This window comes from Corvus cornix, chromosome 13 (assembly GCF_000738735.6).
Source record: "Corvus cornix cornix isolate S_Up_H32 chromosome 13, ASM73873v5, whole genome shotgun sequence".
NCBI classification, from domain to species: Eukaryota; Metazoa; Chordata; class Aves; order Passeriformes; family Corvidae; genus Corvus; species Corvus cornix.
The window spans coordinates 4,164,658-4,180,526 of record NC_046343.1 but is presented as its reverse complement, the minus strand read 5'-3'; the positions used below and the strand labels follow the sequence as shown (position 1 = coordinate 4,180,526).

General features: G+C 46.3%; 2 protein-coding genes across 2 annotated transcripts; both read right to left on the bottom strand.

Moving 5' to 3' along the window:
* Positions 1-2,310: 2,310 nt before the first annotated feature.
* On the bottom strand, positions 2,311-6,565 carry LOC104689540 (serine protease inhibitor Kazal-type 6-like). The gene is made up of 4 exons (XM_010399698.4): positions 6,424-6,565; positions 4,312-4,343; positions 3,227-3,339; positions 2,311-2,471 (listed from the first exon to the last, which is right to left on the bottom strand). Exons 1-4 carry the CDS (start codon positions 6,479-6,481, stop codon positions 2,426-2,428), a joined length of 249 nt encoding a protein of 82 aa, XP_010398000.1. The 5' UTR covers positions 6,482-6,565; the 3' UTR covers positions 2,311-2,425.
* A 3,127-nt stretch (positions 6,566-9,692) lies between these two features.
* LOC104689674 (ovomucoid-like) lies at positions 9,693-13,996 on the bottom strand. Its single transcript, XM_010399906.2, has 8 exons — positions 13,738-13,996; positions 13,236-13,258; positions 12,581-12,708; positions 12,280-12,325; positions 11,257-11,384; positions 11,075-11,123; positions 10,347-10,468; positions 9,693-9,863 (listed from the first exon to the last, which is right to left on the bottom strand). Exons 1-8 carry the CDS (start codon positions 13,907-13,909, stop codon positions 9,818-9,820), a joined length of 714 nt encoding a protein of 237 aa, XP_010398208.2. The 5' UTR covers positions 13,910-13,996; the 3' UTR covers positions 9,693-9,817.
* Positions 13,997-15,869: the final 1,873 nt, after the last annotated feature.

Sequence of the window (15,869 nt, the reverse complement as noted above, 5' to 3'; positions counted from 1 at the left end):
TGGTGTGTGTTTCTGGAGAGGCAGCCAGACACAGATGGGAGCTCAGGCCGGACAGCCTGTGGCCACTGCTGCCCTGTCCCAGGGATCCATCAGCCCCACTGGGAAGGTGAATCCAGCATTCCAAAACCAAGAGTGAGCAGACCTGGCACCAGCAAAGCATCCCTTTCATCCCAGTTAACTGGAGCCATGTGCCTGCTCAGCTGGAAGGATGGATCACAAAAGTGGCTTTTGCTGGAGCGCTGCCTCTCTTGGCCTCTCCTGGGGACAACATTTTGGGAAGTTTTCCCAAGTGAGGGAAATAATTTCCTCAAAGCATACTACTCCCACTCTCCACTTCCCTGGCACAGGTGGAGGAGATAGTAGTCAGGTCTGTGAGGTATGGAGTGGTTTTATTTGCTGTTTTCTCTGACAAGCAAAATACAGGATGGTTATTAAACAGTGAACTTCTGCAAGTTCTGTTCTCTTGTGATCTGTCCTTGTTATCTCAGCCTCCAGATTAAAAAGGATTAGACATGGCAATATGCTGTGAGAATTTTGGAGTCACTGAGGGCCATCTCAGGCTTAAAGATGCCTCATTGCCCTTCTCTCATTAAAATGTTGTTTTCCATCTTAAAAATGGCGTCCTTTTGCTCCTGTCCTCTGAACATGGTTCTGGTCCAGAGCCACACAATGTAACAGGATTATCACAGGACAACTAAGGTAGAAGAAGTTGTGGAGGTCATCCTGTTCCTAGCTGGAAGATTGATGAGGAAAGGCACTTTCCCAAGGTGTTCTTCATGACCACTTGTGCATCTTGCTCCCTTCAATCCCACCCATGCTCTGGGAGTCCTGCTGTCGAGTTTAGTAACATAACACCTGAATTTAAAACCAACCAAGGGCCACAGAGAGGCTTGGCCTGCTTCAAATAAGAGGTGGCAGATTTTGCAGGAATCCTGTAGGCTGGGATGGGAAAAACATCAGGATCAAAGGCAGCTGGTCCGAGAGAAGCTCCAAACCAGCTCCAACACAAAGCTTTGCCTGTGCAGCTCAACCACTGGCTGCCTGCCTGGGAAGTTACCAAATGACAAAGGATTTGCCAGAATTGGGTTATGTGGATTACCAGAGGAGAAGCTGGTATTAGGTGTGCTGAGGCCTCTCTTTTTAGGCATTGTGCCCCAGCTGAGTTCAAAGCGGGGATTGTGGCAGGAGAGGCAAACACTCAAACTCTGTCCAAACAAGGTCCAGAGGTTTAGGTGCTCAGCATTTAGGTGCTTGCAAAAGATGTTGACCCCTGAGGCTCGTGATAAAATCTAAAGCTCCCTTTTAAAGTTAAGTGTTTAACATGAAGGAGCTGCTGTCCCATTGCTCTACCACCAATGTTTTAACAAGAGGATGCCACAAGTATTTCCCTGTGAAAGTTTTGCACAGTGAAAGGGGAGAGACTGTAAAATTACTTTTCTTGTGTTTGCACAAAGATGGATTTGTCAGCCAGAGTGAAGAAGAGAGAAGGCAGCAGTGTGAAAAGTGAAGAAAGGAATAAAGCCTACGTGTATTAAAAATTGTAAATAAATGCAAACGTGTGTGCCTGGGAAATCGAGGTCTGTGTATGATTCAGAGAGAATTTATCCTAGAGAAGGGGAGAGTAAGCCCACAGCTCTTCTGCTCCCATGATTTTTTTTTTTTTAATTATTGACAATTTATACAATCTGGCACTCTTCTAAATATAATTTTATTAGCATGAGAAGCCACTTGGCAGCAGGAAACTAATGCTGGTGAGTTCACAGTTTTCAAGACAAAGCGTTCTCTTAGAGAGAAGAAGGAAAAAGCCTTGCAGCTTCTGCCTAAAACCAGCCTCCACCTGCCATCTTCTGGGTGCAGGCTTAAATGGAGCAATATTCCCTACCCTCAGCTTGCTTGTCTCTGCTTTCCAAAGGAGATGAGGCATCTGCAGTCACGCTGTTCATCAGCTCTCCCGTCACCCTCCCACAATAACCCCTGAGAGAGAAGGAACACGGCTATGGAGGTTGGGAAGGGAACCGAGGCTCCCGCTGTCACCCACCCCCTGGGATGGGCAGAGTCAGGCAGGAGCCCACGAGCAGGAGCAGTTTTTGGCTGCCCAGCATGTGCCAATTTGCCAGGCAGGATGGGACAGAGGAGCTGTGACTGGTAGGGATGGGAGGACACAGCCCACAGGAGCCGTGGGAATCGCCTTTCTTCCCAGGAGGAAGGTGATGCAACAGCACAGGAGAGCAAAGCCATGCATCAGGCTCCAGCACGGCTGGATCAAAGCGTTTTTCTGGGTATTACAGAAAAAAGAATCCAGCCAAGGAATCGTGCTGAGTTTTATTTTATTGAGCAGAGACAGCAGAGGGAGGACGGGCTGCTCCCGTGTCCGTGGCCGCTGCCGACGGCAGCTCAGCTCCTGCTGCTCGGTCACAGGGAGGACTCAGCATTTCCCCAGGTGCTTCAATCTTATTTTCCCTCCACTTCTCCTGTAAGAGGAGGGAGACAGACTTAGACCAAGCAGCAAATGACAGACACAGCAGTGTGGGACAGAGCCCATCCATCCCAACGGGCCTGACTCATGCTGGTGTACGTCCCTGGTACCTCACATGGAACCTCCAACCATTTTCTCTTCTCCTCATTCTTCGCTGATTCCCCCTAGGATAAGGCAGCCTTGGCTGCACACTAAATGTAAGGATTGCTAAGGCAAAAATGTTTTGCAAGCACATTTCACCCATCAGGGATGGCTCCTATTGCATCTCCTTTAAAAGGTGACAGAGCTCAGGGAAAGGAGAGACATCCTGTTCTTCCTCTGAGATCTTGTGTCTTGTTCCACAAAGCTCATTCAGACTTTTCAGGAATAACTTGGCATGGCTCAGCTCCCACATTCCTCCAGGCACTTCTCAGCACCCAGGAGTGTGGGCAGTGAGAGCTGCAGCCTGTGGCACACAGTGGGAATTGTGCATCAATTTAGTGTGTGAGGAAGGTACAGGCAGGATGCACTTGCCTCCCAGGCCCTGTGCTGCCTCTCAGCATGGCAACCAGCAGCCTGCAACACCCAGAAAAGAGTTAAAATTAACTCGTAGTCACACAGCTCTGCCCCAAGGAGGGAGCATTCCGCTTGGCACGGTTCAGAGGCTTGCCCAAACAGCCCTGGATACAGGGCCTACCCTCCATGAAGAACATCATTAGATCCGTGAAAATGAAGGCAAACCTTGCTATTTCAATCCCCTGTGTCACTTACAGCACAGCCTTGCAGAAGGCACACTTGTTCCCGTACGTGACGCCATCCGTGCCGCAGTGAGGGTTGGACTCCCTCGTGCAGTACACGCTTCTGTTTACGAACTCTCTACAAATCTGCACAAGGAATAATAAAAAAAACCCAACTTTTCAGGATCCCCATATTCTTTGTTTCACTTTCCAGATTGGACACAAGGTCATTAATGTAATGCTTCTTCCAACAAGTGCTGACACTGCCTATTTTCTGACAGAAAAAGCCCTCTCAAAAATGAGCAGAAGCAGCGTTTCAGGGGAATTTTGGCCCCGTGTTTGAGGAGGGAAATTGTAGTCACCTGGGAGAAGTCCTGATCTCCCAACAACAGGAGTGGATTAGCCTAGGCATGCACGAGAAGAGTCAGCACTGATGCTCTGTCAGGCACTTGGAGCTGAGCTACCTCCCTGCTGCATGACTTCAAGCGTGTTGCGAAACCCTGCACTCAGCATGGCGCTTGCTGAGCTCCAGCTTTCCCAGAGGAAGGAGGGGAAAACCATAGGGGAATTCCCTGGAGAATGAAAAATGATGCCCAGGAAGTGTACATGTATTTTGTCGCTCTACAAGTCCCAGTGATGAACTAAATTTGGGGGAATAGAACACTCAATAACACATTTGCTTTATGAGAAGATTGGACAAGTGAAGCTGAGTCAAAAGTGGTGCAGCACATAAACACCCCTTGTGCAAGCACCCCAGACCTAACCACGGGAAGCATTTGCTTAACCAAAAATCTGTTTCCCTGCTCTACTTGCTAACGTGGCCACACATAACAACCCCCAGGTAGCAGTGAACTCCCCAGCACTGGGAATCCTTGGAAGGACCCACCTGCTCCCAGCAGACATTAAAAACTCTTTACCCAGCACCAAGATTTTGGTTATAAAAACATTCCTCCAAAGTGAAGTGCCATGACTGGATGTGGCACTCAGTGCTATGGTTTAGTTGACAAGGTGGTGATCAGTCAAAGGTCGGACTTGATGATCTTGGAGGTCTTTTCCAACAGTAATGGTTCCGTGATTCTATTAAATGCGGATTCAGCAAGCAGAAACAGCAGCACTAACCTCTTCGATCTCTTGACCTGCTACATCTGGAACTAAAACAAAAAAACAAATAAAAACCAGACAGATTTTACACGTCAGCATTACTTTCTGATAAAGTCTGAGCTACATTCACAAATCCTTTATGCAAACCACACTGAAACATACTCTAAATTTTTCCTACTCCGTCACCCCTCGCAGGGGAAGAGGGGGCAGGAAATACTTTATCTGAATTGCTTTTCAGTATTTTCCTATTTTGAAAAATGCTACTAAAATACCATGTAATCATTCATTCAGCTGCTAACTACACCTCAGACACATAACCCAATCTGCTGGAAGGCAGCCACTCCCGGGGAAGAAAGCTGCCATATCGGATGTGGAACCGTGCTCCCAGAGATTTTAAACCTATATTGGCTTTTAAGGCATTTAGGCTCCTGCACCTCTGAACAATGGAAGTGGCTGGTGCTGCTGACAGGAGTGGACCACAGAGAAGGAGATCCCATGCTTGAGTTCACACCCATGCTCAGCACAGCCCAGAGAACCACCCAGGACAGGCTCAGCCCGGGTGAGATACAAAGAGACGTCATGGGGTGATAGAGAGCAGAACAGACAGCGCCAGTCAGAACCAGCACAAAAATCCCCTCTGTAGCCACAGGCTCTGGGCTTGGAGCGAACCAGTCCGTGCTCTTCATGTTTCTTCCCGGCAAAGCCAGCAGGCAGGCGTGTAGGTTGAGTCAGAGCTGTGAAACGGGGCGACCCTGTCACGTCTCTAAGGGGGAGCCTGGCACTCCAGGGTGGGTTGAATGCAGATTTGCAGAATCTGGGTCACAGCAGTGTGGGACAAACACGCAGCACTTGTGAGGCTGCACCTGCTGGTCAGCGGGGTCACTGCCAGCCGTGGTTCTGCTCAGGTGGCTCTGGGCAGGAGGTGGAAGGACCTTGTCCCACACTCATCCCTCCCCAGTGGAAATCCCACCCAACCCTCAGTCAGCTCAATCCTCATCCATCAACCCTTCCTACTTCTTTTGCTATTTCTGTTGTCCTTTGGTGTGTTTTCCTGGTGCTGGCACATTTATCCTGTCCTCAGGTTTGGCTAGGCTGCCTTAATGATGAAGGTACTGGTATGGCTATCTGCATATTATTTACAAAACAGCTCATTAAATATTTTTTATAAATATTACATGCAGCTACAGAGAATTTGTGATGACGCCTCTTGACAACTGTTTATTTTGAAGGAGATCACAGAGTTTGCTGCTATTCTGCCTGGCCTTGGAAGGAAGCATCAGCCTTCTGATGGAACCCAGTCCCAATTAAGACTCAATTAGAGACAGATGAATATTTCATAATGAATAATGTGTACAAAGCAATTCACCTCTTCTCCGTGCACAGCTTGCCATTTTCTCAAGTGACTTCTTTATTCAAATTGTTCACAGAAAAACAAGTATAAATAATTCTTGTTCCACATATTCTTCAATAATTGTTGCCACACACCTTGCAGAGCTGGGTCAGCTGGACTCAAGCAAGTGATAACACTGACATGCTCTATAGGTTCAAAAATCATCACTCAGCTTCCCCACATCATCACAGAGATGTGTAAATCTCCAGATGAACAGTTGCTGGATCCTTTTAATTTGCCCTCTTTGTTCTGACTCCTTGAGGACATTTGAATTTAATTTTCAAGCTTTTCTCTGCAACATCAACGAAAGCTGAAACTTTCATCTAATTATGTCTCCACATCTCCAAGGAAAACACCAAATACCAAGATGCTCAGGATCAAAACAAGAGCAGATGACCCGGAGGTGAGTGAGTTTCTTCTCTAACTGGTTCAGCACAACTCTCCAGTGAACATTTGTACCAAAAATTCCTAATTACACTCTGCTTTTGTATATTTGCTGAAGAAATGCTCAAAATTTGCTCGCTCTGTCTCCCAGTGACACCTCCACTGCTTTATCCACTGCAGAGGCACACGAGGAGCGGAAATATGTCACATGAGTGAGCAAGTCCTGCAGATATTTTCTACCTGCTCAGCTTTATCTTCAAGCCTGTCAGCCGGTGATCAAGACTCTCCAAAATCTGTTGTCAGGAGAGGTTTTGGAGTTTGTTTTTCTTTTCTAGGCTAGGGAAAAGATCACTTACCCAGGAAGAAAGAGAGCAGCAGGAGGCTGAGAAGCACTAAGGCACCTGTAGCCCTCATGCTGCAAGGAGCTCTTTAGTCCAAGCCAAGGTCGAAGCAGGAGGTGTTGTCTCAGTCCCAGAGCCCACAGAGTGCACACAGAGCTGCCCTTCTGTGTATTTATGTGCCTGGCCGTAGCTGTCCTCATTCCCCACCTTAATTGTGAGAACTTCTCCACTTGATTTCTAAAGCCATTATTGGTCTTGGCCGGTTTATGGTGCTTTAAGGAATGCTGCCCTGTCCACATCAAACCTAGAAAGGGATAATTATATGAGTGATAGACATGCTTGTAATATAATTAATTTTTTTTTTTTTTTTAAATAGTCACAGGATTCTCACAAGGCTGAATTTTCAAAGCAGTGATTCATCAGGGAAGCTGGTAATTTTCATTCTCTGGGTCCTCTCTGAATGCCAGCACTGAGGCTCTGAGTGCAGCGTGATGACACTCACTAGACGTTACGAAATAAATCCCAGCATGAGAATGTGTTGTCTGTGAAACCAATTAAACGTTGTTCCCTGGCTATTTTTGAGGATGGTTCTAAATTTGTGGAGTTGGGGTGGAGAAGCGCTGGGCTGTGACATGCTCTCTCCGCTGTGTGCACAGTCCCAGATAGGACTGCTGAGTCTCCTCCCTGAACTATTTAAACTCTAGCTGTCAATGTTTTCCCAGTTCTTCACATTCACAAACATATGTTAGGGCTCTGCTCCCGCCGCAAGTGGCAGTGAAGGGAATTTGATGGGAAATTGGCAGATCCAAGCTCTATTTCCAGCTGAGGCTGTGCAAGGATTTGTGTTCAGCTGCACCATTCGCCAAACACCTCTCCAGACAAGAATAAGCTTGAATTTTAGTATGTTTTCCTAAGGAGACAAGGCTTAAGAGAGGAATGTGTGTAGATATATCTGGGTTTTAGTTCTCCCAGTGAATTTGGAATACACAACTAGTTCCAGCCAAATTTTACACAGGAGTGGAAAAAAAAAAATTAAAATAACCATCACATTTTTATACATTTTTCTAGCAACAGAGAAAAGATTCTACCAGCATCCCCAGCCAACAAGGGAGAGAGTTCCTGCAGCAGAGCAACGCTACGGGTGCTCTACATCTGGGGAAGCATTTCAGTTTGCAGCTTGCCAGACATCTTAAAATCCACACAGTGGCAGAGAAACCATGACTGACAGGCGAATCCTGGGCTGTCTATTAAGGGTGATCTCACGACGCAGCCTCTCATGTAATTTAGTTATCAAACCCGTCAGCCACAGCGCCGTTCCCAGCCACGCTCAGTTCTGCCACTCGCAGCACTCCTTGTTTGCCTTTTCTGGTTTCAGACGTCACCGCTCACGACCACAGCCTCGATGCCTCAGTCCCTTATCTGCCCCAACGTTTCGGTTCCTGCAGCTCAACTGGCTGGCTCCAGCCTCACCAAACACCAGGCAGGGAGCAACCCCTTACGGGCTGAGCAGAGGGCAAGGCTAAATTACCAACCAGGTGATTATTGTTATTGCCCATTTGCACTTCTTTATGACACCTGAACAGTCGACTTGGTGGCAAAGGTGGGAGAATTCCATCCCCCTGGTAGAAGAAGGGCACCTGGACGTTGTTGTGCAGCCTAAGGGGTGGCTGGGCAGAGTCTTAACCTGTGCTGGGCCATCTTTAGACTTAAATGCTACAAACCTTTCCATCTTCTAAGAGTCCTTGCTAGAGACTTATGAGGCAGCTGGGACACAGCCGCATAATCACCATTTGCCCCCCATTTTGCTGCAGGTGAGCAGCTCTTCTTTGGGCTTTTCCAAAGCCTTCTGAGCTCCTCAGGCATGAGCTACTGCTGCAGAGGAGGCTCACCAGAAGACCTTGCCATCAAAGACAATTTTCTGCTATGGCCAGAACTCCACTAGTCTGTGGCCACTCTATAAAACTCTTGTCCAACAAGAAATTATAGCCAAACACATTCACTGGCTACTTTTACTGTTCCATAACTATTTTTTCAGTCACACAAGCAGGTAACTAGTGAGGACTCTCATGACACTCCAATTTGTCTTTTCTTAGGAGCAGGCACAAAGGTATGATGTGATTTATATTACCTGTACTAGCACCAAAAAAAACCCCTGAAAATAAGGATTTTCATCCCTCTTCCTATGACAAAGCACCGCTCTCTGTGCTGGGGAAAGACAAGCCTCTTATCTTCTGGTGGGAAGCACCTATAAAATCCTTGGTCAAGAAATTATCTACTTCAGGAAACAAGACCAAAAGAAGTGTCTTGAAAGTCACAGGATTTTGTCCTAAATATCAGCCTTAGCAGCAGGTGTTCTTTTACATAACAAGAGAATGGGAGGTGGAGAAAGGATGAGGAAGGGAGTGTGTGAGCCATGGCATTTAGGACTTTTTTTGCTTGTGCTGTTTGCATATTAACTCCTTGACTCACCCAAAAAGATGGCACATCATCATGAGCAGTCATATATGTCATTGTTCCTGCAGTGCATGCTTCAGGCTCCCACAAAGATGTTATCTTCACACCTTTTTTCCTAAGATAGGAAGCATGTTTGAGCTGCCAGAATATCTTCCGGCCCTTCTTTCCTGGAGTTAGAAAACCCAAGGCCTTTTCCTGAAGGGTTCTCTGCCTTACTTCTGCCTCAAATACCCCCAGTACAGCTTTTCAGATCTCTTCCCCAAGAAGCTGAAAGCCTGAGCCCAGTCTAATTTCTCCTCAGGTTCTCATTAGGCTCATTACAGCCTTGCATAGCTTGCTGCAATTTTCTGCTGATGGGCACAGTCTCGATGGACACACCCTTCAAGGAAGCAGCAGTTCCTAATTTTCTTCCCTATGAGATACCTCCTCCCTTTGCCATAAGCCTCCTTTTTATAACGCACCACCAGACCTTCCCCTTGCCCAGGTGTGACCAGCTAGGGATGATCAGAGCCACCCTTCACACTTCCCTAGGCCAAGGTCCCTAAAAGGTCCAGTTCCTCCAAGTTCCAGTGCTGTGACAAAGACAAATCCATTTACACTCTGCAAGACTTCAAAATTAGGACAGTTGCACTATTTTATAGCATTTTCTGATGGTTGGCTACAGAATGACATTCTCTCGTGAGGGCTTGGGCTGGTGTTTTTCTCTTCATTGTGGTTTATTTCACCACTTCTCCTGCCTGACAAATAAGTATCCAAAAGCCTGAAGACCATTACCCCTGCCTGGAAAACAAAACCAAAATCAAAAACCATTCCATGACAAAGATTGTGGCTGCATTTAATTTATTGATCAATCAAAGCAGAGACTGATGCATAACAATTGAGGGAGCAAGGAAGAGCATGTTTGATTGAAGAATTTGTGAGGGAAATGCCATGTTGAAGGGTCCAGCTCCAGCGCTTAGCATTCACCCAGGTGCCTGAAGAACAGAGCTCCAGCGCTGCGTCTGAAGAGAGAGAGGGAGACCAAAATTAGAGACATGGATCTCATTTTTATAGCCTAACTTCACCCAAATAAGCCAAGTGCCCTTGTGCTCTCCAAGCCATAAAGTACTCCACTTAATGTTCCACCTCTTTTCAGATTCCCTGAGTGACACGCTTTCATACATTGAAGAGATTTGGGACAAACCCCATAATTTTGGACACCTCCTACGGTCACACTTTCAATCACCCTGACAGGGAGGCAGTCAGCAATGCTATGAGCCTGCAAGCGGGGATCTGCTTTTAATTGCAAGGGGAGGAGGAGAAGACTCACTCAGGCTTAAGATCTGCAGCGCCTGGGGGGTGGCAGAGGAGTGAGCTTTGGGGAGAGGAACATGGGGTAGGGATGGGAGCTAACAGGAGCTCTGGGCTTCCACACCAGTTGCCACAGCTGCATGTGAGCTCCAGCTCCTCTGGTCTCATGGCCACACAGTGAGCTCTGTACTTACGAGACAGCGTTGCAGAACTGGCACTTGTTTCCGTAAGTTCTGCCGTCGGAGCCGCAGATGGGGTTGTACTCGGAGGTGCAGATGAGGTTGCTGCCCTTCTGCTGGTTGCAGTCAATCGTTTGCTAACGGAGCAAAAATAGGGTTTAAAGCTTTTCTTCCCTGTAGTTTCCTACGTAAGTGCTTTATGTTTATTTAATATTTGTGATATGGCAAAGCACAAAAGCACTTTTCGGGAGCAGGGCGCTGTTGTTCCAGCAATTCTGCAGACTCGGAGAATGTGCTTGCCTGGAACAGCCTGAAGTAGGGAGATGGCAGAGGCAAAAAAAAATCTAATGAATTTTATTATAAGTAGTGAAATTGCCATGCAAGCAAAGGCAAGTAGACAGAAAGGGGGTGGTCACAAGCCCCAGTGCACTAAGTTCTCCCACCTAGGGAATCACTGCTGCTAATAGTACTCCTGCATCAATGATGTTGCATCCCTTGCTCATTCAGCTTCACAGCAAATGAAGCTCTCAGCATCCTCTGCCTGCTGTTCCCAGGTCAGAGAGGGGACCAGATACATGAGCCATGGATTTGGTTCCATACTCGTTGACCCTGGCACAACTATTTTCCTCAAGTCCTATTTCCAGGCCAAATGCACCAGGACAGTGCAGGCGTTTCTATTATTTAGTCATGAACTTGTGTTGCAAAATGTAACAGCAGTTAAGAGTGCAGATCTCTGGCTTTACCTGTGTGTAGCACTGTCCGTAGTTCTGCAGGTCCACTTCCAGGCCGCTCCTTTGGGGGGAAAATGAGAATGAATGAGCACAGTGCAGCTGCTTCGTGAGCCAAACTGCCCCGTTATGCTCCAAATACCAAAAGGAGCAATACTGCTCCAGAAAGCCTCCCCTGACCCAGGCCCTTCACTTACGCCACAGCATTACAGAACTGGCACTTGTTCCTGTAGGTGATGCCGTTGGTGCCGCAGATGGGGGAGTACTCCATGGTGCAGGGGATATTGTAACCACTGCCAGGCTTCAGGAAACCAGTACAGTCGACCTGAAACAGCCACAGAGCAGCATTTGAATCTCTGCTCCCCTTTGCATCAGCCCTATGTAATGGAGTGTGGTGCAAGAGACATCTCCCCCTCTTCCCAGAGCTGCAAGATGAAAGGGGCTTCCAGCCACAGCGTGGTGGGTTTGGGGGAGAACAGATAAATCCTGCCTGTGGGTACAGCATCAACATCTGTCCTGAGGTGGGCTTCATCCCTGTCATCTTGGGGATTTTCCCCCTGAATGCCACCGTGAAGGATCTTTGCCTAAAATACCTTATGCAGCAGCAACTTCTGCTGTGAGGTGCCAGCACCTTTCAAAAATGGAGTTCACACTCGGCTCACTGCTCCTGCAATTACTCTGAGTGTATTGAAATGGAAGTTGTTGTATTATGTGAAATCGCACAGTCAGAGTGTTTCTTTACTCTAAACTAAAAATAGACATTATTTGCCACTTCATGGTAGCTCCATATATTGATACTAACTTTAACTTAACTTCATGATGAGCATTCTGATAGAATCAGTGTTTTCTGTTACAAAATTATAATTTTGTTGAAATCCAAACTTCTTCTGGGAATTTCTTAGCTGCAACAAGCCTCTAAGTCTAAATCTAAAGAGAAGTGTTTTCATAACACTGAACGAAACACTCTTGAAATCAAAAGTTTCCATTCTAAAGCCTGGTGTTATACAGAAGATATTTTGCATTTTAAAACTCGCTGATTTTAGCAGTTCAAACAAAATGCAAATTAAATTCCTGCAAATCTGAAATTCTTCATTTTCACTCCACTTCTGAGAGTTAGCAATTATGTGGGTTCAGTACAGAACGAATCCTAGGCAAGGTTTGTGTCTGGCTATCCCCTACCACTGCTCAGATCAGCAGAAAGAACCGATCTCTGACCGTACCCTAACGCATCTTCCGTCGTGTTTCTTGTCAAGAGCACGGTTGCGGCTAGAGGGAGAGAGGGAGAAGGAAAGCAAGGATTAATCTTTTCATGCCATGTAGTCATCTCAATCATTAAGTCTCTCCACCCGTAAAACCCCAGTAATTAATCAGATTCTGGAGCTTTGACACAGAAAATCCCGGGCATTAGGGAAGACAGAAACTTAAGAAAAATCTAGTCCGCCCCATGATTAGTCACAACCCCAAGGGCTTCTGCCTGCTGCTTGAACTGGCACTGTGGTGATCAGGGGACCTTCTACTCACAGGAAGTCCTTGCAGAGGGAGCACTCGTTGGGGTAGGTGCGGCCGTTGGTGCCACAGACCGGGTCGTAGTTGCGGGGACAGGCGATGCTCATGGTTTTTCCAGACAGCAGGTATGCGCCGCAGGAGGCCTGGGAAAGAGGACTCGGAATGTCTCCAAACAGAGAGAAGGGTGTTCTTGCCCTAATCATGTTTTTGCTGCCCTGGGAGGCTGCTCTGAGGAATCTCTATGGCTTTTCCATGGTGGAGAAAAAACATGTTGTGTTTCTTACAGCATACGAAAGCACCTCTCTGCTGTTAAGGCTTAAAGTACTTTTGGCAAGAATTACAGGCAAAAATGATCATTCCTTGGGGAATCAAGACAGGGAAGATATTTAGGCAGATATTCAAAAGTCATATAGATTTTCTGCTGGCACTCTGTGCCGTGCTGACTCGCACTCTACATTATTAATCGCTGTCTTTTTAATCATCACCGTGCTAAATTATCTCTCTCTGACAAAGGTATTTTCTTATGTTGGGGAAAAGAGGTGCACTTAGGGGAACTTCTTTGTTATTCATCCTTTTTTTTTTCCCTCAAGCCTTCCTTGGAATATGAGTATGAATTATTCATCTAGACTTAGAAATCAAGACTAAATGACAAAGAAGATCTACTACTCACCCGTCTTTGAGCAACAGCAAGATCTACAATAAAAACAGAAATTATAAAATTATAATTATAAAAATATAAAATTGTGTGATGTCCTTCACTGAAATTCCTTTGGAATCATAAATTTCCCTACAGAGTGGCCAAATACACCTTAAGCAATTATCTTCCCAAATGTTTCATCTACTCCAAGTAAATGTGAAGTGATAAACCAAGATTTTAAAAAAAATCACTTATTTGTGAAACCAGAAATTTTGACTCACTAAGCAAGAAATAGGACCCAAAATTTTATCCTTTTTTAGCACTATAATCCCCACTAAGGCTCAAAAGCTTAAAGCATAGATCCCATGTGTTTATCTGCACATGGGTGAAGTTCATTGAAAAGAGAGCCTGCGTATTCCTAAACCATCACATCCCCAACAGGCTGCACTCTCCTTCAGGATTCCCAGAGGCAGGCAAAGGATCAGGAGGTCTAGACCAGCACAGAATGTAACAAAAATGCCCAAAAATGCCTTACCAGAAAGGCAGCCGAGAAGGACCAGCCCCAGAAGGGCAGCACAGTTGGCCATCTTCATGTCGGCGGTGGTGGTAACGGCTGCTCCGTGTGGGTCGGTTGCCGGAGGGTGGATGGTTCTCAGCCTTCTCCTTCCCCAGTATATATATGCATCTCCTCGACCTTGTGAAGTCATCACCAGGAGGTAATTATTTGCTCTGTAAACTAATAAAATTGTATCGATTACTGAGTTGAGCTCCAAAGAGTACTTGTTTGTTAGAGAGATGCCCAGAAGAATTAAACAAAAATGTGAGCTACACCCAGCTTGTTAACAAAGGCGCCTTGCTGTACAATGAGTGATTTGTACTTTCCAAACAGGAGCACTGTCTCAATAGTGGATGTTGTGAAATGGCATATGGAAGTTGGGGAAGGGAAAAAAGAGCCCATTTGTTGGAAGTGTTTGACTTGTGCTCACCATATCTAGAGAGGAACTGGGCTAGACAGGAATTGGGCTCCAGGAGAATTTCATGGTACAGCAGAGTTGGGGGACAGCAGCATGGGACAATCTAAGCTTTTACTGACATCAGATCTGGGGTCTGGCAGGCATCAGTGTACTTTAAAGATGCTGAAGCCTCAGTGAATCTCTCCACACTCTTAATTTCCTGGTACACTGGATTTCTCACCGACAGAAAGTCATCTCAGGAGAAAAGCATTACAAAAAACCCCAGAAGTTCATAAGACATTTCTGTGTAGGAGCAAGAGTTATTCATCTGTTGGCAATGAGCATGAGTCTGATTAAGAACTTAGGAGAATAAGTAGCCTTAAATCTGTGCTGGGAGAATGTTTCCTGTAAGTGGCAAGCAACTGATATTCTGTGCAGGTGAAATGGGCTTGTTAATACCAAAGGCATTCCAGAAAAAATTCCAGTAACTGCAAACAGAAGGGGAGCTGTTAGGCTTCCCCCTTCTCCCTCAATTATATGGCATTAAATTTAGAGTGTCAGCTGAAAGTCATATTTTAGGGAAGATAAGTGATAAATAATGTGCTAGGCTCTGCTAAGTGGCTCAACTCTATCGCAGGTGTACGGAAAAACAAATAAGGGATATTGCATAAAATAATAAATTTTTGATTTAAGGTAGTCACGGAAGGAAGTGACGGATGGAACTTGTTTGTGCTTCAGAAGAAGCTTGATTCATACATGTGGCTTAAAGGCAGCCTGAGTTTTAAATAGAAAATCAGAATTGGTTTTCTTATTATCCTGGGAGATGTTCAACACTTGGCACGAGCAGATAAATCACAAAAATGTAGCTGAAATTGTAAGGGAACTGTAGTCACAGAATGGAGCTTGTGGGATTTGGCCTGTTTGTATCAATGAAATCATTTTCCTGAAAAATAAATGAATAATGCTATTTGGATCTCTTTCACAAATATCACAAGTTGAAGGGTTCCTTTGAAAGTTGTTTCTGTCGCATTCTTAGCATCCTGAGTGAGTTGACTTTCAGATTCCTTGAACTGATTGTGAGCACATTTGGAAAGGAAGCGGTAGTCGTGGAAGCATTAATACTGATTAATCTCCAGAAGCAGGAATGCCAAAGTCTGAAAACAAAGCTTCCTCAGAACTCACACCAGCCACCAGTGGAGGTGGTGCTGGCCAGCCGTGTGGCTGGGGGGGCTCCAGGAGCAGAGTCTGTCTCCTCTTCAGCCCTGCGACCCAAACTCCTCCAAACCCACCTCCAGATCTGAGATCCCCATTAGCAGAAACTGTGCTGCTTCTCCTGTTGTGTTTCCTGCCAGGCTGAAGCCTCCAGGAGTTGTTGTGGCTGGCAGGTGTCTGCCAGGGAGCGGCATCGCTCTCATGTTGGGCCAACACCTGCCCTGTCATTAGGTAGATCCACTGGGAGATCCCCTCTGCCCCACATGCTGCCCCTGAGGGTCTTGGTGGCCATCCAGGACTGCTCCAAAAGCAGCTCTTCTCCCCCAGCAGCCCCTGCCACTTCATGGGGCATCAGGGAGAAAAAGAGATACAGAGAAGGACCCTCGCTGCAGGGTCTGGGAGAAGGGATGGGAGACAAAGAGCAGTATCCAGGGCAGGGCATGAGAGCTGCTGGGACAGGTGTGACAGGGGATTGCACAAGGAGCCCCATTAATAGGAAACA

Excerpts from the sequence above, each read along its gene's own strand:
- LOC104689540 (XM_010399698.4), bottom strand. The coding sequence starts at position 6,481 with ATGAGGGCTACAGGTGCCTTAGTGCTTCTCAGCCTCCTGCTGCTCTCT. Across the intron at positions 3,340-4,311 it reads CAGGTCAAGAGATCGAAGAG|ATTTGTAGAGAGTTCGTAAA; the intron begins GTTAGTGCTGCT and ends TTCCTTGTGCAG. Across the intron at positions 2,472-3,226 it reads GCCTTCTGCAAGGCTGTGCT|GAGAAGTGGAGGGAAAATAA; the intron begins GTAAGTGACACA and ends CTCCTCTTACAG.
- LOC104689674 (XM_010399906.2), bottom strand. The coding sequence starts at position 13,909 with ATGACTTCACAAGGTCGAGGAGATGCATATATATACTGGGGAAGGAGA. Across the intron at positions 12,326-12,580 it reads TCCCTCTGCAAGGACTTCCT|CCGCAACCGTGCTCTTGACA; the intron begins GTGAGTAGAAGG and ends CTCTCCCTCTAG. Across the intron at positions 11,124-11,256 it reads CAGTTCTGTAATGCTGTGGC|GAGCGGCCTGGAAGTGGACC; the intron begins GTAAGTGAAGGG and ends TTCCCCCCAAAG.